The 24,144-nt window shown below is 41.1% G+C and overlaps 1 protein-coding gene across 1 annotated transcript in view; it reads right to left on the minus strand.

Annotated features, from left to right (window-relative positions):
* Positions 1–23,428, minus strand: part of LOC135197273 (FAST kinase domain-containing protein 1, mitochondrial-like) — a 61,267-nt gene extending 37,839 nt beyond the window's left edge. Inside the window, exons 1-2 of the mRNA XM_064224388.1 lie at positions 23,191–23,428; positions 10,106–11,944 (exon numbers count right to left, since the gene is read on the minus strand). Coding sequence (XP_064080458.1) covers positions 10,106–11,944; positions 23,191–23,265 — 1,914 coding nt within the window. The 5' untranslated portion in view covers positions 23,266–23,428. The remainder of the gene's footprint in view (positions 1–10,105; positions 11,945–23,190) is intronic.
* Between the last annotated feature and the right edge of the window lie 716 nt (positions 23,429–24,144).

Raw genomic sequence — 24,144 nt, forward strand, 5'->3', positions numbered from 1 at the left:
AGGTCTGAATTGCAGTCTATTCAGGGAAACAAGCTTCTCCAGCGAGGAAATGGTCCCCAGCACTCATCCATTCCCTCACTAAGCATTGCTTCCTTCCCTAATAAGGCTGCGCTTTGCATAAGCAGGAAGAGCATTATTATAGTGCTATGCTGCGGTAGACTCGTACAGAATTCTGTTACAGTGCGGTAAGCAGCGCCCGAACATGTCTAAGAGATATCTCTGTTGTAAAATTTCTTAGCAAAAAGGAAGTCGTTTATTCATGATTACCAGAAATCCCCTCAACCCGTGGCGAAAGTCATGATTGTAGGGCAGAGATACGGTTCGTAAATCAATCCCGCGGGAGAGAGAGACGTAACCGACTGAGCAGTACAACGAGCTACCTAACACTGAGTTGGTGACAGTGTGAGACACTGTGACAGTTACAGGCAGCAGCTTATGTTCACCTTCTCGCAGTCTTATGCCGAGTTGCCAGCTATTCTATTCATTCTAAGGAATAGATTTTCCATTATTTGAACAGAAACTCTCAAGTTGGCATATCTAAGCGAAACAGGAATTCGCTAATACAGAAGCTGCTTTGTGTTGTCGAAAACATTACGCTTAACCATTAACCAAATGTTAAATCGGAAACTCCTGAAAGTTGCCGGGAGTACCGATTAAATATACTGCGTCATCCACAATGACAGCAACCTCTCTCGTTTCGCACTATTCTGCCTGAGTTACCAGCTACTCTCTTCTACGAAGGAATAGGTTCGTTATATTATCGATCATAAGAAAATTCTCAAGCAGGCATATTTAAGCGAAACATAATTCGCTACATGCAGAAGCTGAGTTGGTGTTGTTGTAACAATACCTTCAAGCATTGTCCTTACACCGGAAACTCTGGAAGTTTGCAGGAAGGACCGATTAAATACACTTAAAATAACAGTCCTTTCGGTTGCCATCTGTAGAGGTAACCACGATAGCGTATATGACTTGAACTTTACATTCGTAAAAAAATATGACGCGAAGATAAAATACCTAAGTATTGCAGTCACTTGAACATCTTAATTCTCTACTACATTCTTTCCTCCTCGACGAGGAAGAGAGAGAGAATGAAATCGACTGTCTTCATTCTTTTTGCCAAGAAAAGGAATAATATTATTCAAATGGAAATCCTCAAGTGAGAACCGAAGATCGAAAAGGAAAGTTCAAGCTTCTATGATATTTGACATAAGACTTCATGGACGTAGTCTATAAGTCTTTTTCCTGGATGAGCCTCTGACTAATGAATGAGAGCTCTTTCGAAATTTTGTTACTTATCCGCTTATGCGATAAAAATGTTATTAAGAACCTTGTCAATGAGAACTACCCAATTGCATGACGAAAGAATCCAGGAAAATTCGAGCATATAGCCTTCAGATTCCCCGCAGAAATCGAGGAAGGGGCAGGATTCCTGATTAGAGACTGGGCTTACGACAGGAAGGACCTTAATGTTCCCCTTCGGCAGCGCAATCCCGAAAGCAGACGAGGCGTTTTATGACACCGAAATCTGCTTACAGTTTTCCTGGAATTCATCAAGTGATGGATTCTCTTGAACGCTCCCTTCGTAGAAAGAGAAGTAGACAATCTTGACGAGACCAAACTCCTTCCTCTGCTTCGACGACGCCCTCTTGAAGAGCGTTCTTGCAGGAATCTTGCCGAACGTCTTGATGCGTAGGACGCCTATCGTTCTGAAGACGTCCTGGCAAGTGGCTCTACGAGCGTCATGACGTGTAGGATTGCCGAGCGTCTTCAAAAGCGTCCTCGCTAGCGTCCTGGCGAGCGTCCAGATGTGTAAGACATCGAGCGTCCTTCCAAAAAGCTTATCAATGTTTATGACGTCGAGCGTCTTCTGAAAGGCCACCCGAAAAGCGTCTGGAGAGCCGCACACTGCTCCTGAAGTGTGAGAGCCCTATAGGAAGACGTAAGGCTATCGTCTCCAAGACGGCCTTAAAGACTTTCGTTACCTTCTAACCAAGACGGTGGCCGCCTTGCAACCTGTTGCGTCTAGTAATGCAAATGAACATATCCAGACAACCGCCTTAAAAAAGGAACGCCGAGCGTTCCGAAAGGCATCAGGTCGCGAGGTGCTTGCCGAACGTCTGATTGCATTCTTTGAGCGTCTTGAAGAGCGTCCGGAATAGAAGAGCGACGAACATCAAGGGAAGCGTCATAGTGAATGACGTGCGTCAACACGAGTAACTTGAGAGGCTTCCTGGCGAGGGGAGGGCCGCTCATGAAACCAGAGCGTCCTAAGCATAAGTACGGTGATCGTCATCAGGACGAGTCTTCAGGACGTTCGCCACTCTTGACAAAAAACGACGGCCGGCTGTGCGACATCTTGCGTCTTTGTCACGCTCATGCGACACTGCAGAAGGGCATTTAAAAGGACGCCTGTGTGTTCTTGGGTATGAGGAATTCTTTGCCCTTCTCCTGTCGAAAACTAGGATAGTCTGTCCAGTGTCATCTCTGTCCGCTGACAGAGCGTCCCTTAGGGACGAGTAAGATGCGTCTTGGCGAGCTGTTTGACTATGCAAATCAGCTTGCCGGACGTCAATCTTATGAGCTTGAACAATATCCCGTTTCGTAGTAAAGCGAACGTCACATAACGTATACATAACGCCATGAGGGGAGGAGGAAACCTTAGCCGATGACAAATAAGACCTCCTTGGAGCGTCCACCAAATTGGCGAAATCTCCTTGAGAAGAAGACGGTGCTTTCAATCCTGCTTCTTCTCCTGTTTCGTACCAGATCCCAGCTTCTCCTTTAGTCTAGCATGGAGGAAGTGCAAACGAAGTCTTCCTCTCGATAGAGCGTTAATGTCTCGAAAGGCGTCCTTGTGAGGGTCCTGCCTTAAGGACATTTTTAATCTCTTGACCAAGACGACAGCCGCCTGTGCGACATTTTGCGTCTTTGTCACGCTTATCGATATTAAGTCAAGCCGAAGGGACGCCAGATCGATGTGGGTTTCCCCGTAACCCTCCTTCGGCTTTCGACATGCCCTCTCCCTAGTCCTGGGAGTCCGACAGAGGTCCAGGCCTAGAGGCGTTATGGGGCGGATCTGACGTTCCCTCCTGACGAGAGAGAGGACGTGAAGCGTCCCTCTTCTCTAAAGCTTCTTAGAGGGCGCGAGTCCTTCCGAGAGCTCCAACCTTGCGGGGAGGACGCCTCGGAGGACGAGAAGCAATCTTTCATGATTCGTGCACGTGCACGATCTTTGGCAGCCTTATCCTGCCGAAGGGACGCCAGATCGGTGGGGGGGTTCCCGTAACCTCCTTCGGTTTTCAACTTGCCCCCTCCCTGGTCCTGGGAGTCCGACAGAGGTTTAGACCTAGAGGCGTTATAGGACCGATCTGACGCCCCCTCCACAACACTAGGGGCAAAATCAACATCACTACACTCACAACACTGATTTGGAGAGCGAGCACTTTTTCAAGCTTACTTGATGTACCACAATAATAGAAAGGGCATTACTTCTCACAGAAACTTCCTCTAGGCCCGTAAATGCCATACCACAGGGTTAGGCAAAATTAAAGTCGTACCTACTGGAGGTTAGTAGGTTCATTATCCTAACTTCTGTTACTGTGGAGGAAGACCTCCTGATTCTATCACGCTCTAATTTGCGTACATACGAATCATACGTCTCTTTCGGAATCAGTCAACATTACACTAATTACATTGATCTCTCAACAAAGAAAACATGTAAACGTCATGTATACTAAACGAGTGTCTACCGAAGGTTTCGGTAGCCTCCCCTTACCGTTGCAGACAACAAAATCTGAAACTAGGCTAACTAAGATTCAGACATCATATGCAATGAAAAAATTTTAATTAATTTATGATAGCGTATGCCTAGCCACAAATCCAAGTCAACCATTCAAAAAAATAAGTAGGGATACTTAAGCGGCTAATGAAGTTTCAAAATCCTAGGCGGAGGTAGTGGAAACAGGTGTTTTCACTACCGCGACAGAGAAAAATCTGAATAGAAAATGGGAATGATTCTGATATCCGCCTCCCAGCGGCGGGAATGGGTACTAACCCACCTGGCCGCCCACTCTGCGTGTGCCGGGAGTTTTGAAATTCTGTCGGACGTCGGAGAATACAGCTATATATATATCTGACAGGTAAGTTTCATGAACAAAATGCATTTTCTAGTCAAGTCCCGGAAAGTAGCTTTATCGGGAGGTTCAAATCTCTCCGACATAAGGTATTTGAGAACCACATCCAGATTCCAACTAGGGGTGAGAGAAGTTCTTAATTTTTTAGCTTCAAATGATCTAATTAAATCATGCAGATCTTTGTTATTCTCTATGTTCAGGCCCCTATTCCTGAACACAGCTGATAACATGCTCTTATAACCTTTAATGGTTGACACTGCCAGATGAGATTCTTCTCGTAAAAACAAAAGAAAATCAGCAATTTCGGTCACAGAGGTATCGGAGGAGGACAGCTTCTTCGCCTTACACCCATCTACGGAAAACTTTCCCACTTCGATTGGTATATCCGAATGGTTGAGGACCTTCTTGCTCCAGCAATTGCTTTTGCCGCTTTGCGAGAAAAGCCTCTCGCTCTGACCAGTCTTTCGATAGTCGAAAGGCAGTCAGAGCGAGAGCGTGGATATTTCTGTGATACCTCTCGAAGTGGGGGTTGTTTTTTGAGCAGATCTGTCCTTTCGGGAAGAGATCTGGGGAAGTCACTATCCATCCTGTACCTCTGTGAACCATTCTCTTGCAGGCCAATAAGGAGCGATCAATGTCATCCTCATTCCCTCCGAGGACACGAACTTTCTCATTACTTCCCCCAGCATCTTGAATGGGGGAAACACATACGCGTCTATGCCCTTCCAATCCATGAGCATGGCATCTATGGCATTATAGGGCTCTGGGATCGTCCCCCAACGAGCAAAAGTTCTCCATCCTCCTGGATAGGAATGTTGCAAACAGGTCCACTTGAGGCTTCCCCCAAAGAGACCATAGTTGCTGGCAGACTTGTGAATGAAGGGTCCACTCTGTTGGAAGGACCTGGTTTTTTCCTGCTCAATCTGTCTGCTCTTATATTCTTCCTCCTTGAACAAACCTTGTCAGGAGTCGAATCCCTCTTTCTTCTGCCATATCAACAGATCCCTTGCTAGTTGGTAAAGGGAGAAAGAGTGTGTCCCCCCTTGTTTTCTTATATAAGCCAGAGCCGTGGTGTTGTCCGAGTTGACTTGGACCACCACGCCTCTGACTTCGTTCTCGAAAAACTGCAGTGCTAAGTGCACTGCTAAGAGTTCCGTTTGCATTTATGTGCCAGGCCTTCTGTTCTTCTGTCCAACTGCCTGACACTTCCTTCGTCCCTAGTGTGCTCCCCACCCCGTGTCCGAAGCGTCTGAGAATAACACTAGTTGAGGGTTCTGAAGGGCCAAGGACACTCCTTCGTTTCCTCTCAGTGGTTCTAACCACATCGTAAGTGGTTTTTGATACTCTCTCCTATAGGAAAGGTATCCAAAAGATCTCCTTTTCTTCTGTTCCAACTCCTTCTGAGATGGAACTGCAAGGGTCTCAGATTCAGTCTCCCTAAAGAGATGAACTGCTCCAGCGAGGAAAGAGTGCCCAGAAGACTGAGCCATTCCTCGCTGAGCTTCGTTCTTTCTCTAAGGAAGACCGAGATTTTTTCCAACCCTTTCGAGATTCTTTCCTGGGATGGATACGCTCGAAAACCCCGAGAATCCATCCGAATCCCAGATAGACGACAGTCTGACTGGGGATTGTGTGAGACTTCTCGAGGTTACGAGCAATCCGAGAGATCTGGTCAATTGAAGAGCTATCTCCAAGTCCTCCAAGCACTTTTGTCTTGTCTGCGCTCTTATAAGCCAATCGTCTAGGTAAAGAGATATCCTCACCCCCTTCAGATGTAGCCATCTTGCTACGTTTCTCATCAACGCTGTAAACACCTGAGGAGCCGTCGAGAGGCCGAAACACAAAGCCCTGAACTGATAAATCCTTCCCTGCACCATGAATCGAAGATATTTTCTTCGACAAATGATGCAGGGGGACGTGAAAGTATGCATCTTGCAGGTCGAGGGAGACCATCCAATCTCCTGGACGGAGAGCAGAGAGAACCGAGTTGGATGTCTCCATGGAGAACTTTGTCTTCTCCACGAAGCGATTCAATGCACTCACGTCCAGGACAGGCCTCCACCCCCCCGAGGCTTTCGGAACCAAAAATAGGCGATTGTAAAAACCTCGGGAGTGCGGATCCTGTACTACCTCGATGCCTCCTTCTCCAACATTTGCTGCACCAACCCAAGAAGGGATCTCTCTCTTTACAGGGTCTTTGTATCTCGCTGACAGCTCCCTCGGAGTCGTCGTCAATGGAGGTCTGTTCTTGAAGGGGATGAGGTATCCTTTCCTCAGCACTTGCAGGGACCAAGAATCTGCTTTCATTGAAGCCCATGCTTCCGAGAATCCCAGAAGTCTGGCCCTACTGGTGATTGGAGGACTGGAATCTCATTTTACGTTCTTCTTTGGAAACTCTAATGGAAAGATCTTCCTTTTCTTTCTCCGCTCCTACTCTTCCTTGGGGCTCGGCTAAAAGCTCTACCTCGAAAGGGCTGTTGGGCAGGTCTTGGCTCCCTCTTCGAGACAGAAGCAGCTGGCCTAGGCTTCTTAGCAGAATGTACCAGCAAATCCTGTGTTGCCTTCTCAGTAAGCGTATGGGAAATGTCCTTTACCAAACTGAGAAGGAAAACAGCTGTTTAGACAGAGGGGCGTATAAAAGAGAAGCCCTCTGTACTGGAGAGACTGCTTTGGTAAGAAATGAACCAAAGACAGCCCTCTTCTTTAATACTCCTGTCCCGAACAAGGATGCCACTTCAGCCGATCCGTCCTGCACTGCCTTGTCCATGCATGCCAAAACACTATGCAAGACTTCTGGTTCCAAAAACTGAGGGTCTTGAGTCTTGTTGGCCAAAGCCCAAGGGACCAATCTAGGAAGTTAAAAACTTCCAAGACATGGAATATTCCCTTGAGGAGATGGTCCTATTTCAGACATTGTCCAGCTTGTTTTGGCCGATGGAAGTGCATGCCTCCTTGCCGAATCCACCAAGGTCGAGAAGTCCGCTTCAGCAGATGAGGGAAGAGAAAGTCCCATAGATTCTCCTGTGCTATACCAAATCCCTCTCTTCCCTGAGAGCCTGGAAGGGGGACAGGTAAACAGTCTTCCCCGCCTCCTCCTTGGTTTTAAGCCAATTTCCGACCGACTGCAAAGCCCTCTTCATTGAAATGGTCGGTTGCATCTTCAAGAAAGAGGAAGACTTCGCAGCCTTCGTACTCGAAAATAAAGACCGAGGAGAAGGAGGGGCAGCAGGGACTCAGAGACTCTCCAAATTCTTTTAACAAGAGGGCTGCTAATATCTTATAATCAGAAAGACCTGCCCCCTTGTTTTCTTCAGAGTCCGAAACATCCTCCAATTCCGGTTGAGTTTTATTCGGAGAAGAGTGTGCGACCGGAGGACTCCTCTCTCGGGAATGCACAGGGCTTGCAGCAACACCGGCTGCAACCTGACAAGGGCTACGGTCGCTTGTGCGACATCTTGAGTCCCTGCCAGGAGAAGGCCGATGTTGTTCTTTTACCCTAAGGCCCTCCTGACAAGGACGACGGTCGCCTGTGCGACAACTTTCGTCCCTACCAGGAGAAGTCCTTAAATGTCGTTCCCTTTTTTCATGATCAATTCCTTCCCGACAGGGGCTACGATCACCTGTGCGACACCTAGAGACCCTGTCAGGGGAAAATTGATCTTGAGAAAAATCCCAAAGAGGAGCCTCCAAGTCCGCTTCAAACTCCGATAACTCATCCAAATTGTATTCTGGATTGTACAAATCCTTGCGCCTGCTTTCAGGCGCTCTAGACGCTTTACGTCTTGTTTCAGCCGCTTCAGGCTTTCCAGGCGCCTTGCGCCCCCATTCGGACGCTTCAGGCTCTTCAGGCGCTTTGCGCCTCGTTTCAGGCGCCTCAGGCTCTTTAGGGGCGCTTTGCTTCTTCTTTCAGGCGCCTCAAGCTCCCTAGGCGCTTTGCTTTTCCTTTGAGGCGTTCTAGGCTCTCCAGGCGCTCTATGTTTCATATCAGGCGCTCTAGGCTCTCCAGGAGTTAAATATTTCCTTTTAGCCACTTTCAGGCTTTTCAGGCGCGTTGCGCTCATTTCTACTACTTGAGGAGCTTTACGCCTCATTTCAGGCGCTCAGACTCTTTTCGCCTCGCCAAAAGAGTTCCAGGATCTTCAGTTACTTTTGCGCCTCCCTTCAGGCGCTTCAGGCGCTTCAGGCACTTCAGGCGCTTCAGGCTCTTTGCGCTTCATTTCAGGAGTTTGTCGATTTCGGGAGTTCAATTTACTCCTCGATTCGGACATCTCATGTGCTTTCTTTCTAGTAGGAAGTTCCCTATATACATCATGTCGCCTTGACGGCGTTTTGCGCTTGACAGTAGCCAGACGTCTGGCTGGCGCCAGGCTTCTGGCAGGCGCCTCGTCCGAGCTCTCAGATAGTTCTAAAGGACGGGATCTTTTGATCGGGAGAAATCTATCCTTCCTTCTAGGCGGATCAGATTTAAGAGCTCCTACTAGGGAAGATATCTGTTTCTGCATATCCTCTAACATCTTCGTAGCTACGTCTCTCTTTCCAATTTCCGATGCAGGAGAAGAAGCTTCTGAATATACATTTTTCTTCCTCTTTTCCGGAGGATATTCTTCCGGAAATTCTTCAGGGCTTGAGTCAAATGAAGGAGACTTCCAAGATCTCTTCGAAGGTCTCGACAATCTATCTGAACTCCATCCTTTTTTAGATGAATCAGACGAAGAAAAACACTGTTTCAGGACGTCTTCCAACGACTAGCCTTGGCAGCCCGGGACGTAACTACAGGATCTGCCGAGGGGGGGGGGGGGGACGCCTGACCGGTGGGGATTCTCTGAAACAACCCTCTGGGCTTTCGACATTTCTTCTCCACTGGTCTTGGGAGCTTGAAAGAGGTCTATGGCCTGGGAGTGAGACAGAGCCGATCAGACGCACCCTCCACTTCACTGGGAACACTTTCACTGCACTTACCTTCCAGTTCTTTAATTTTTTGTTCCATATGCTTAAGCGAAGCTTTCAGACTCGCAATTTCAGATGTTGAGCTTGCCGAGTCCGATAATCGGGAAGGTAAAGCTGTATGGGAGGAAACAATAGGGTTATCAATAGGCAATAGTCCGCTAACTGGCTCGTTAGAGACTGACCTACTTACACTCTTGGAAGAGGCTTTTCTAGCCCTATCTCTCTCCAACTTTCTTAGGTAGGAATTAAGCAACTTGCATTCCTCCTCATTCAAATTCTTGCACTCATCACATGTATTCAATGGAGAGCATACATTCCCTCTACAATTTTTACAAGTGGTGTGAGGATCCACCGAAGCTTTCGGCAGTCTCACAAAACAATTCTCATTCACACACACTCTGAACGAAATCGACACGTCAGACATTATGAGAAATTCCAAAGCCAAATCCAAAAAACAGTCCACAATAGCGTATGCCAAACCAAAGATCCAATACGTCACCAAATAGCAGTCCAAAAGATCAACGGCGTAATGAAATTCGAAATTCAAGTCAGGAGGAACTAGCAACGATGTTACTAGTACCGCGACAGAGAAAAATCTGGCTTAAAACGGTAATAGTTCCTATTCCTGCCACCCAGCGGCAGGCGGCGGGATCACCTGACCTACCTGTAGTGTGTGCCGCGAAATTTGAATTTCTGTCGGGGACGACGGAGTCTATAGCTAAGTATATATCTGACAGGGAAGTTGAATGTATGAAAACTTCTTATAGTAAAGACTAAATGATAGTGAATAAGTAAATCTATAAATCTAGAATATGTCTGAAAACTAATGTACGTATGTAATATGAACAGCAAAGTAGCAACAAAACATAACCACCAACAGGCACCCTTGAACAGACCCCATTCAATAAACAAGTTCAAGTGTTATTAACTGTGTGTTTTTTTTATCCGTTAACTAACTAGCCTCCAAGGAAAATACAATTAGACGTGTTAATAATAAGCATCTAATAAATGTGAGCACTTACCTTTAAATGTCTTTCAGTGCAGCTATTAAGGACATGACAGAGGCTTGTAATTTGCTCCGTATAAGACCTTCGAATATTCTTGGGATGGAAAGCTAAACTTATCTGGATTCCCCTAGATAAATTTATGATATCTAAAATGGAGAATTGTTGTGAATTAGACAAAATCTTATCTAATATGTCTTCAGGGATACCATTAACTTCACAATAACCAATCAGAAAAGATGACATGCGCGCAACTTTGTGCGGAATCAATCCACACTGGCCTCTTAAATCCTCTACAAATAAGTCCTTCATTGTCTTTTCTAAAGTTTTGTGCCTGTATGTGCCACCAAGGTTATTATTAAAGTACATGTATCGTTGATAAACTCTCCTGCGTATAATCTCTTCAATTCCAAGGAACTGCCCTCCAATTTTCGTCACTTCCCTTTCCACTGCAACTAACGCCTTCTGCCAAAATGCATTACATAATTTAAAATTTGAGGTCTTCATACTTCTCAAACACTTGAAAATGGCAGGAATCATATCAAATAAGTCATCTTCCTCCAGATTGTCAATAATAATCTCTTCAAAGCTAGAACGATCTTCATATGGGGTAAAAGGGGCCACACACAGCATTAACCTAGCTTTCTTCTGAAAGGGCTGACTCACTTCCGTCAAGTTCCTGACACGTTCTCGGATTTTGTAAAGCACCTCCCTCGGTTCGATAATGTTATGAAAATAATTACTTAATGCTACGATCTCCACTCCATTCATCGTGTGTATCTTACTTGAGAGATGAAGCATTAACTGTCGCTGCAAGGAGTCGGGCTTCTTGACCCATTCTTTCTGAGTTAAAAACCTGAGGAACTTGAGCAACAATCTAGGCTCACTCTTATCTAGCTTTCCTTCTCTGACAAACTTCTGTAACAAGGTTTCATATTCACCGAAAAGAGAGTCTGAAAGTAACCTTGATGTGCTGTTCAAACATATAGTAATCAATTTCAGATCTTCAGGGGTCGACACTGTCTTCAATTTTCTCTCGGCCAGGCTCACAATCTTTGACTGCAAGTAGTATCCTCTGATGCCTTGATTTCGCAAGTAAACACTCAACCTGGACATTGCTCTAAGACTGAAGTCATCAATATTTCTTGAGCACAACAAGAGCAGTTTTTGCATAACTGCTGAAGAGTCATCTATTCCCAATCTAAAGAGATATAAGAGTAAACACGACACTGCATCATTTTCTAGGTCCTCAGCTATGGTTTCTAAACGAGAAAGCAGTCTGATAAAATTTGGATGCTGAACTATACTGTTAAGGAAATCAGAATACTTGACACTTTTGAAATTGGGAAAATCACATTCAAACCTCCCATACACCTTTTGTAGATCCCACAGGGTCACAACTGCCTGACATATTTGTGTTGCCGTTACGTGATCATTTTGGTTTTCTACTATGGAAAATACTTCATGTAAACTGGCAGCTTCTGCTAAACTCTTCACAACTCTGTCACTAGAATTAAGATGCAGATTAGTCCGGACAAGTTCGAGCTGTCCTCTATCTAACAGAACACTTTCTTCAAAATCAATTTCCCCATCACTCATGATACCTTCATCTTCACTCCCAATCTCTCCAGTCTGGCAAACGTAGGTTCTGGTTTTGAACACACTCGATACTTTCCCACACAAATCACAAAACTTCACTTGAAACACTGAATGTAAACTCCGAGAAAGCTGGCGCTGGCTGGGAGAGCTTTGTGGCTCTCGTGGACCCTCCGTTCTCAAATAATGACCAAGCTGAGAAAATCTCCTCCCGGGCACCCGAAAACGAGAAGACCTCGGTATCCTACCAAAGTTCTGCATCTAAAAACAAGCACAGTGGTTAAAAATATTAAGTTATACAATAAAAACATGGCAGAGTACTCAGCATTTCAAATAAGAATCAAAATACTTTACAGCACTGCTGTGCTTATACAAAATATACTAGCATAACTTCAATATCTACAATTAGAGAATTGCTAGCTTAATCTCTTTAAAAAAATACCTTAAAACATTATTTAGGAACAAATCACCATCATTATTATTATGGCTACATTTTCAAAGATTTTAAAATAACTTTTATTCCACAAATACAAACCTCTAAGGTGCTTAAGCCTCAACACACAATGAAGATGGGAAAGGGTGTTGATTACTGAAACTAATTGACTGAAGCTGTGAATGGGTTAGATGAGACCTCCCACCACTCTGGTAAAGCCCATGTCACTTACAGTAGGTTCTCCATTTATACCCTCAACGGAGTAGAGACAAGATCTATGAATACGTCCGTAAATCCACCAGTAATACTCACCACTCAAAGCATTAGTTACTTCAAGGCAACAAAAATTCTGTTCGAAGGTGTGGAGGGAAAGCGCTAATTTGGTAGACAACCACTTCTTCATACTCTTAATATTATGTTAGGTCAAAACACACGAACTTCTACATGGTTATGCAATATTTTGCAGAGCAACATAGAAGATGTACTGCGAGGTATTGACAAAATTAAGCATAATATTTCTGAATCCACTTCCTTAAGGATGTTTTTATATAAAAAAAAAAAAGTCGACTTTAATATACATGATATTTATACAGGTAAAGCTCATGTGAAAGAGACTGGGAGAGAATCATGGACTTGCATGCAGTTGAGCACTTATTCTTTAGCTATAGAAACTGGATGTTGGAACACATGAAGAAGGGGATGCCTTACTCTAGAAGGGCAACTATGTACTTGTGGGCAAATACAAACTGATAAACAGTGGCAGTTCCTGTTAGTACTTTGTTGTCATGGATTTCACATGTAGGTGTTGGTATAGTTTATTAAATACTAACAATGTCACAAAATGTTTTCATCTTCCTAATTTCTTCTGTCATTTTATGCTATTTTTTGGAATGCTTCCCAATTTCACGAAATTGTTTTGCATGATAATTTGATATTGATTGGATAAACATATTTTTTATAATATATAAAAATATTGTTATTTGAATCTATTATTATTATGAAAATATTGTAACTTTATGGCTAATAAATCACTCTATCTATCTATCTATCTATCTATCCATGCTAAACAGATATAGACTGATTTATTGGACACAAAATTACGATATTTTCATAATAATAACATTCAAATTACAATATTTCAGACATAAGTCCAGTCACAATGCTGCCTGGAAGGATGCCAAAGCAACAGACTCCATGATTCCTGACTCACTGCTTACAAGTTAGGGTAAGTGATCGAATGGCCTCCTGGCAACCACCTGGACGGTAGCGCGACCACCTTCCCAAAAAATAACTTTAACACTGCAGACTGACAAATCAGCCTTGAAGAGAGTTACATATGGTAATTCTAGGCATTAACTCCGCACGGACAGCAACGAACATTCCCGTGAATACGACAGTCACTAGGGACTGGGACGTCAAATGTATTTCACCGTGTTTAATACTTGCTGCTGAGGGTTGATTACAGTCGACACCCCAAAACCATAACGGTACATTCTTATTAACCAACCAAAACACTATATGAAACTGTAATTTCCAAAGAAATATCCAATGTGGAGTTATTACCTAGATCTACCGTATATACCTACTAAGGGGAAACACTGCAGTGGATCCATCGTCGTCGCGTGGATCAGCCTTATTCACTCGATTTTTAATTGGTGAAACAAGAATACAATTACATCTTTAAGCATACCATTCAAAAGATTGAAGTTTCATCAACATACTGTGATATATGAACGCCATACGAACTAAAATAAGCACGTGAGGTCTTCGTAAAATATGTTTTCAAGGCAGCTTTTAAATCAAATATGGCGGCAATAGCATGGCTGGCTTTTCTAACCACAGAAAATCCACCATCTTTCCTAGCCTTCCCAGCACTCATTTGAACAATGTTAGCGTATATATTATATATACTATGTAACGTTTATTGATCTTACTCAAGATTGCAGTTGTAATCAGCACAATAAAACCATTTTGTTGTCTATATTGGTGAAAGTATGAAACTTCTTATTCCTGGGGTCATGGTTTGAAATGAAATTCATTTTTACCTTGTAATCAGTGGTTTTATCCTTACTGCCATCACAACTGAAACTCCACAGTGCTTATTTGATTGTAATTATACGTTTTGGTCTTAATTCACTCCAAATTACACTTGAACTACAAACTTTACTCATTATTTAGTTTAACTTTACTTTGTTACTTCAAAATGTTTAATTAATTCAAGTTTATTATCCCTTTTTTGCAACCAAATTAAACCCAAAAAATTATAGATATTTCTAAAGTAGATACAAGCAGACGGCAAAATGACTCATCGTTGCCTATCTAGTGGAGCTTCACACATATACCGATGCCTTTACAAACTGTTTCCATGAATTCTAGTTGTCATAGTAATGCAATAATGATAAAATTGTCTAATATGTATATATACTACAAATAGATACACTAATTTCACTTATTTCCCTGGTTTTGTGTATCTTATACCCAGTTTGAAGGGTAAACACATACCAATTGGCAGCACTGATAAACAACAGAAGAGCACGAAGAACGCCGTAGGTACCGTTCACAGCAAAACTATTGATATTTAAGTCAGGAATCTAGTTACTTTTTCAACAACGAATATTTTCAAATTAATAATCATGAATATGTAAAAAATTTATGCAATTCATGACCTTATACTGTCGTTTAACTATTTATTTGAATAACTATCTAGTGCACACTTCTTCTTCTACCATAAAATCGTATTTTCCTTGGAGAAGTCGTGGATGGAAGTCACTGTTTACGATTTTTGTGAAGAAAGTGCCCCACCGTCTATGGGTACAAGTGGTGTGTGGATTTAGCTCATGGAATGGGAAGTTTATTGACACAAGCGATTCCACAAACATCGAGATGGCGTCAATATTCTAAATATTCGGAGTTGTAAGTAAAATTTTCGAAAGCGTCATGGAGGTAAGTGTGCACTGCATAGAGCCAGACTTTCATCGACCTCTGTTTAATCTTAAAATATGATCTTAATTTCTAACTTTGGAGAAAATACTTACTTCGAAAGGAGAGTAGAGGTCTCAAGCTCCTGCTCTCACCACCAATAACTCGTGACTGATGCCCATCTACGGTGTCAAGATGTGTTAAAGTACTTTTTTGGAGGGTGGCTTCAACCGCGGTAGAAAGTGGCTCAGCTGGTCCAGTCAGTTGTTTCCCCTATATAGGGTAAACAACCGCAGACGATCCATCATTATTGCGCTGGCCAGGCCTTATTCACTCGATATTTAATTGGTGAAAGACAAGAATACAATTACAACTTTAAGCATACCATTCAAAAGATTTGAAGTTTCATCAAACATAATGTGATATATGAAAGCCCCATACAAACTAAAATAAGCATTGTGAGCTCTTTGTAAAATATGTTTTCAAGGCAGTTTTGAAATCCAATATGGCAGCAATTGTGTGGCTGGCCATTCTAACCACAGACAATCCACCATCTTTCCCAGCCTTCCCAGCACTCATTTGAACAATGTTAGCGTATATATGTAACATTTATTGATCTTACTCAAGATTGCAGTTGTAATCAGCACAATAAAACAACATTTTGTGGCCTATATTAGTGAAAGTATGAAACTTTTTATTCCTGGGGTCATGGTTTGAACTGAATTCATTTTTACCTTGTAATTGGTGGTTTTATCCTTACTGCCATCACAACTGAAATTCCACAGTGCTTATTTGATTGTAATTATTACACATTTTGGTCTTAATCACTCCAAATTGCACCTGAACCACGTTGCTGTTCCTGGTTCCTAAGCACTCACTCCACAAACACAGTTACGAGCAGCAGCACGACGACACTGTTTATGAGATGCAAAGCTTTATTCCCTTAATTGTTTACTTTACTCATTAATTCGTTTAACTTTACTTTGTTACTTCAAAATGCTCATTTAATTCATGTCTATTATCCCTTTATTGCAACCAAATTACCCCGAAAAATTACCGATATTCTTATAGTAGATTCAATCCAATGTTTCTAACCTTGTCGTACATCTGGCTGCCGAAAACCATCGCGGAGCAGACGACGATTAGTGGATTATATTTTTTTTTTTTTGCTAGCACTTTTCATTGATTTAACTCTATATTAGTATTTTTATTTTCTTTAATAACTATATGCCAGAAATAAATGTAACCTTTAATGTTTGCATGCTAAGAATGGCAAAATCATCGTTGCCACATTAGTGGAGCTTCCACACATATGCCAATGCATTATCATAACCTGTTTCCATGAATTCTAGTTGTCATAGTAATGCAATAATGATAAATGCTTTACTTTAATATTTATTTATATACTTTCAATACATAGGCTAATTTCACCAATTTCCATGTTTTGTGTAAGTCTTATACCAGTTTGGAGGGTGAACACATACCAATTGGCAACAGAGAGAGAGAGAAGGGAAGGTGAAGAAGGAAGAAGGACAGGGGTGGTGGTGGAGGTGGGGAGAGAGGGCAGGTGGAGCTTTTAACTGCTGTGTTCGTATCCATTTCTGGATAATGGAGTTTTTGTCTCTTGGTACAAGGACAAGTGTCGTTATTCTTTACGGTTAGTGATTCACGATACTCTTATAAATTACGGTACTGGGTGTAATACAGTATAGCAAAATCTCGTTCTGATACGAGTGTTTATTACATAAATATTGCCAAAAAACGGGCTTGCACTGTCTCTGAAACCCATGGTATGTATGCTGCTTAGCTGTCAATCAAGTTTTTTGTAATCAAGTATTTTTTACAAGTTAGCTATTGTATAAATTTGCATTTTTCTCAATCAAAACATATCCTCCTCAATACTAACTTTCCTCTTTTAACGAATTTCTTTCGGTCATTATGCAAATTCGGCCCCATTAATTTCTTATGGTGCGAAAACAGACAAGAGGGCCCAGGGGGATCAAAAGCTATTGCGTCACACTACGGGCGGTAATCCGGCAGTAAAACATCTCATATATCCAAAAAGTAAATAATAAAGATATATATGCGCATTACAATTATAACAATTACATGAATAGCTGATAACAATCTGCATGAATAACTGGTAAACTGTTCTGCAAAAAAGTTGAGTATAGCAATTCATTTACACTAGGTACGAAAGTCAAGATGTCGTGACATCATAATACAGGACTTAAAAGAACGTTCTAATTCCAAAAAATAATTAATTAAATTTGAGTCAGGAATCGAGTTACTTTTTCAATAACGAATATTTCTAATTAATCATCATAAATATATAAAATATTTGATGTTTTACTATTTACTTAAATAATTATCTAGAGCACGGGAACGTTTTCCGATTGTTGTGATGAAAGTGCCCCAGCGTCTGTGGGTACAAGTGGTGTGCGGATTTATCACAGGAAATGGAAAGTTTGTTGACACAAGTGACTCCGCAAACATCGAGATGGTGTCAATCTTCTAAGTTATTCAATAGTAAGTAGAAATTTCGAAAGCGCTTTGGTGAAATTTGCACTGCGTTGGCCACCCTTTTCATTACCCTCTGTTTAAAGCTTTAAATTTGGCCTTAATTTCTAACTTTGAAGAAAATACTTACGTATTTCGAAAGGAGAGGAGAGGTCTTTAGCTCCGTTTCTCTCACCAACAACTCGCGACTAATGACCATCTCCGGTGTCAGGACGTGCTATAAGTACTTTTTCGGAGGGTGGCCAGCCGTGACTGTCGGTGAGTTGGGCCAGTCCATGCGGTTGTTTACCCTATAAATGTCGAAAGCGTCATGGGGGTAGTGTGCACTGCGTTGGCCACACTTTTCATTACCTGTTTAAATCTTAAAATACGGCCTTCACCTAATTTCTAACCTTGGAGAAAATAGTACTTAGGTACTTCGAAAGGAGAGTAGAGGTCTTGAGCTCCTGCTATCACCACCAACAAACTCAGTCCTGACTGATGCCATTCTCCGGTGTCAGGACGAGTCAAAGTACTTTTTCGGAAGGTGGCCAAAACCGCGGTAGTCGGTGAGTTGGCCAGTCCACTCGGTTGTTTACCCTATACCCACTAGGCTAGTACATACACTACATTCTTGGTTGAAAGCTGTCAGAAGGCTTATTTAGGGCTAGACTAGATGACATCATTACATTTAAGGTCATAACAATAGTCTAAACCTTAAATATACAACATAGACGATCATTTTATTTACTTATTTACTATTTATTTGCACAATCATAGGAACCCATTAGTGACGCCAGATAACTCACAATCAATCAATCAATCATAGGAACCCGTAAAGATTGATGACATCATCACACTAAGGCCATAACACTAGAGTCAAAACATTAAAATATAGTATTATAGGGTAAATAACCGTAGGGTCCAGAGTGGACCATGTTCGGTCAGCGTGTACAATCCCAAAAAAAGTACATTTATAACGCGTCCTGACATCGGAGATGGGCATTAGTCGCGACTTGTTGTTGGTGAGAAACGGAGCTAAAGACCTCTACTCTCCTTTCCGAAGTAAGTATTTTCTCCAAAGTTAGAAATTAAGGCCAAATTTTAAGATTTAAACAGAGGGTACTGAAAATGGTCTCAAACGTAGTGCAAATCTCACCAAAACGCGTTCAACATTTTTACTTACAACTCGAGGTATTTAGAAGATTGACGCCATCTCGATGTTTACGGAGTCGCTTGTGTCAATAAACTAACCATTTCCTGTGATAAATCCGCACACCACTTGTGCCCACAAACGCTGGGGCGCTTTTATCACAACAAACGGAAAACTTTTCCTCACCGAGTAAACAACTGTTTTGTAGAAGAAGACGACGAAGCGTACACTTCGATAATTTTTAAATAAATAGTAAAACATCAATATTTTATATATGATCATTAATTTGAAAATATTCGTTATTGAAAAAGTAACTCGATTCTGACTCAAATTTAAGTAATTATTTTTTGGAATTAGAACGTTCTTTTAAGTCCTGTATTATGACGTCACGACATCTTGACTTTCGTACCTATTGTAAAAAATTGCTTTACTCAACTTTCTTGCAGAACAGTTTACCAGTTATTCATGCAGATTATCAGCTCTTTCATGTAATTGGTATAATCGTAATGCGCATATATATCTTCATTATACTTTTTGGATATATGAAGATGTTTTACTGCCGGATTATCGCCGTAGTGTGACGCAATCGTTTTCGGTCGATGCGCCTGTTTTCGCACCATAAGAAATTATGGGGCCGAATTTGCAATGACCAGAAAGTCGTTAAAAGAGGAAAGTTAGCATTGAGGGGCATATGTTTTGATTGAGAAAAATACAAATTTATTCAATAGCTAGCTTGTAAAAAATACTTGATTACAAAAAACTTGATTGACAACTAAGCAGCATACCTACTATGGGTTTCAGAGACAGTGCAAGCACGTTTTTGGGCAATACCTATTTCTGTAATGAACACTCATATCAGAACGAGATTTTGCCAAAGTGCATTACGCCCCAGTGCCGTAATTTATAAGGGTATTGTGAATCACTAATCATAAAAAATAACGACACTTGTCCTTGTACCATGAGACCAAAAACTCCATTATGCAGAAATGGATAAGAACACGCGTTATAAAGCTCCACCTACCCCCTCCCCCCCCTCCACCGCCACCCCTTTCCTTCGCCTTCCTTTCTCTCTCTCTCTCTCTCTCTCTCTCTCTCTCTCTCTCGTCTCTCTCTCTCTCTCTCTCCTCTCTTTCAGTTGTGATGGCAGTAAGGATAAAAACCACCGATTACAAGGTAAGAATGAATTCAGTTCAAACCATGACCCCACGGGAATAAAAAGTTTCATATTTTCAGTAATATAGGCAACAAAATGTTGTTTTATTGTGCTGATTACAACTGCAATCTTGAGTAAGATCAATAAACGTTACATAGGGTAGAATATCACGACAGGCCAACCCTCATCACGGTGGACGGGTCTTATTCACTCGATATTTAATTGGTGAAACATGAATACAATTGCAACTCTAAGCATACCATTTAAAAGACTGAAGTTTCGTCAACATATTGTGATATATGAAAGCCCCATACGAACTAAAATAAGCATGTGAGCTCTTCGTAAAATATGTTTTCAAGGCAGTTTAGAAAATCCAATATGGCGGCTACGTTTTGCTTATGGACGGTTCTCATCAGTGACGGCCACCATCTTTCCCCAGCCTTCCCAGCACTCATTTGAACAATGTTAGCGTATGTATGTAACGTTTATTGATCTTACTCAAGATTGCAGTTGTAATCAGCACAATAAAACAACATTTTGTTGCCTATATTAGTGAAAGTATGAAACTTGTTATTCCCGGGGTTATGGTTTGAACTGAATCATCTTACTTGTAATCGGCGGGTTTTTATCCTTACTGCCATCACAACTGAAACTCCACAGTGCTTATTTGATTGTTATTATACACATTTTGGTCTCAGTTCACTCCACATTGCACTTTAAACCCGTCGCTGTTCCTGGTTTCTAAGCGCGCGCGCCATAAACACAATTACGAAAACAGCAGACGACGACAGACGACGAAACTGCAAAGTTTTATTCCCTAAAACTGTTTTTACTTTACTCGTTATTTAGTTAAATTTACTTTGTTATTTAAAAATTTTGATTTAATTCTGTATATTATCCCTTTTTTGCAACCAAATTACCCCGAAAAATTACAGATATTTCTAAAGTAGATAAAATCAAATGTTTCTAACGTTTTCGTACATCTGGCTGCCGAAAACCATAGAGGAACGAATACGGAAAAGTGCGAGGACGAACTACTACGTTTTTTTTTTTTTTTTTGCTTTTTTGTTTTGCTAGCATTTTCATGATTTCAGTCTTTATAGTATTTTGAAATTTCTTTAATAATCGTATGCCAGAAATAAATGTAACCTTTAATGTTTGCATGCTTTAATGTTTGCATGCTAAGAATGGCAAAATCATCGTTGCCACATTAGTGGAGGCTTCACACATACGCCGTTCCATTATTATAAACTGTTTCCATGAATTCTAGTTGTCATAGTAATGCAATAATGATAAAATTGCTTTAATATTTATGTATATATACTTCCAATACATAGCCTAATTTCACCAATTTCAACGTTTTGTGTGTATGTCTTATACCCAGTTTGGAGGGTCAACACATACCGAATGGCAACAGAGAGAGAGAGAGAGAGAGAGAGAGAGAGAGAGAGAGAGAGAGAGAGAGAGAGAGAGAAAGGAAGGCGGAGGAACGAAGAAGAAAAGGGATGGCGGTGGAGTTGCGGAGGAGGTGGGGGGGGGGGGGGGGGGGAGAGGGTAGGTGGAGCTTTATACACGTGTTCGTATCCATTTCTGCATAATGGAGTTTTTGTCTCTTGGTACAAGGACAAGTGTCGTTATTCTTTACGATTAGTGATTCACGATACCCTTATAAATTACGGCACTGGGTGTAATGCACTATAGCAAAATCTCGTTCTGTTACGAGTGTTCGTTACAGAAATAGGTATTGCCCAAAAAGCGTGCTTGCACTGTCTCTGAAACCCATAGTAGACATGCTGCTTAGTTGTCAATCAAGTTTTTATAACCAAGTATTTTTTGTTTTACAAGCTAGCTATTGAATAATAAATTTGTATTTTTTCTCAGTCAAAACATATGCCCAATGCAATGCTAACTTTCCTCTTTTAACGACTTTCTGGTCATTGCAAATTCGGCCCACCATAATTTCTTATGGTGCGAAAACAGACAGAGGCCCATGGACCGAAAAACGATTGCGTCACACTACGGTGATAATCCAGCAGTAAAACATCTCATATATCCAAAAAGTAAATAATAAAGATATATATGCGCATTACGATTATAACAATTACATGTATAGCTGATAACAATCTGCATGAATAACTGGTAAACGTTCTGCAATGACAGTTGCGTATAGCAATTATTTAAAATAGGTACGAAGTCAAGATTGTCGTGACGTCATAATACAGAACTTAAAAGAAACGTTCTAATTCAGAAAAATAATTACTTAAATTTGAGTCAGAGTCGAGTTACTTTTTCAATAACGAATATTTCAAATTAATCATCATAAATATGTAAAATATTGATGTTTTACTACTTATTTAAGAATTAGCTAAGAGCACGCTTCTCATCATCTTCTACCAAAACAGCTGTTTACATCCTGGCTTGTTGCTGGTGAGAAATCGTGTTTCGATTGTTGTGATAAAACGTGCTCCAGCGTCTGTGGGTACAAGTGGTGTGCGGATTTATCACAGGAAATGGAAAGTTTGTTGACACAAGCGACTCCGTAAATATCGAGATGGCGTCAATCTTCGAAACATTTTTAGTTGTAAGTAAAAATTTCTAAAGCGTTTTGGTGAGATTTCCACTACCGTGGGCGCCATTTTCAGTACCTCTGTTTAAATCTTAAAATTTGGCCTTAATTTCTAACTTTGGAGAAAATACTTACTTCGAAAGGAGAGTAGAGGTCTTTAGCTCCGTTTCTCACCAACAACAAGTCGCGACTGATGCCCATCTCGGGTGTCAGGAACGCGTTATAATGTACTTTTTCGGAGGGTGGCTAGCGTTGATTGTAGGTGGCCTGCTTGGCCTGCTGTGATATTCTAAATCCCTACATACGCTAACATTGTTCAAATGAGTGCTGGGAAAGATGATTTTCGTCACTGTTCAAAACGGTACATCCCATGGTAGCCGCCATATTGGACTTCAAAATTGCCTTGAAAAAATATTTTACGAAGAGCGTCACATGCTTATTTTATTTCGTATGGGGCTTTCATATATCACATTATGTTGACGAAACTTCAATCTTTTGAATGGTATGCTTGGAGTTGTAATTGTATTCTTGTTTCACCATTTAAATAATCGAGTGAATAAAACCTGTACACCGTGATAAGGGTTGGTAGGTAGTCGCTGGTGTTTTACCCTAAGGCATAGACGATAATTTTATTTATTTTTTATTTTTTGCACGACCCCAGGAACCCATTACGATTAACGTACTACCTAGGGTAGATAACAGCAAGGTCTAAAGAATACCAGACCTTGGATAACAGAAAGTAGCCTAGGCTAAATTGATTGGATCTAGTCAGGAATTTACTAACCATTTTTAACTGCGAAGACCGTTGGCTTTGGTTATAGACGAAAGTTACAGTAACATTACGGTTAAACAGCTTCATATATATGTCGTTTAACGAATCCGTTATTATACATGACGTTATATTACAAGACTCGCGTGTAGTAGGGCGATTAAGTAACGAGGCGTTGCAGGTTTTGTAACTTGTTTACATTCGACGGATGATAGTAGTAGTAGTAGTAGTAGGTGGGATTTGATTTAGAAACGGCTCCCTTGCTTGTTTTATTCCTCCTTTATTTGTGTTTGTTTGAGTTTCTTCTCTCTGAAATACCACATTTCTTTTAGAAAATCTTTCCTACCTATTTTCCACTTCCTCCCTCAGCAGATCTACCAATAAGAGTATATTAGGTAGTTACTAATTCCTCTTTATGTTCTTGATATGGTTGCTACACAAAACTATATCTATTTCTAATCTCATTGCATGCTGGACAGTAAAGTAAGAAATGTTCTAAATTTTATCCTATTTCTATCATTTAATCCTACTGTACCTAGTCTGACCCTATTGATCAGCATTGTTTTTTCAGTGTTGTCATACCCGGTTTCTTCTCTTATGTTTTCTTTATATTTTCTGTAGATTCTTAATGTTGACTTTTCATTCATTTCTTTCTGCCATGCTTTTCTGTCCCAGTTGTTTATTATTTCTCTTAACCGTTTGTCTTTAACTGCTTCAATTTTACTAGTTTATGTTTCCGGTCTTTGGAGACCAGAGGAGCATTAGTAGTATTAACGGAATTCTATCTAGTATAAAACGGCTCTTTCTTAGTTTTAATTTCCCTTTCGTTTATGCTTATTTAACAATAATATATGTTCTAATCGCTGCCATATATTCTTGACTAATTTCTCCATATATTCAGTAACCTCTTTAGACAATTAAATTATCAGTACCATTGTTATATATCAGTTCGTCTTTGTCGTCCACGAA

This window comes from Macrobrachium nipponense, chromosome 18 (genome assembly GCF_015104395.2).
Source record: "Macrobrachium nipponense isolate FS-2020 chromosome 18, ASM1510439v2, whole genome shotgun sequence".
Taxonomy (NCBI): Eukaryota; Metazoa; Arthropoda; class Malacostraca; order Decapoda; family Palaemonidae; genus Macrobrachium; species Macrobrachium nipponense.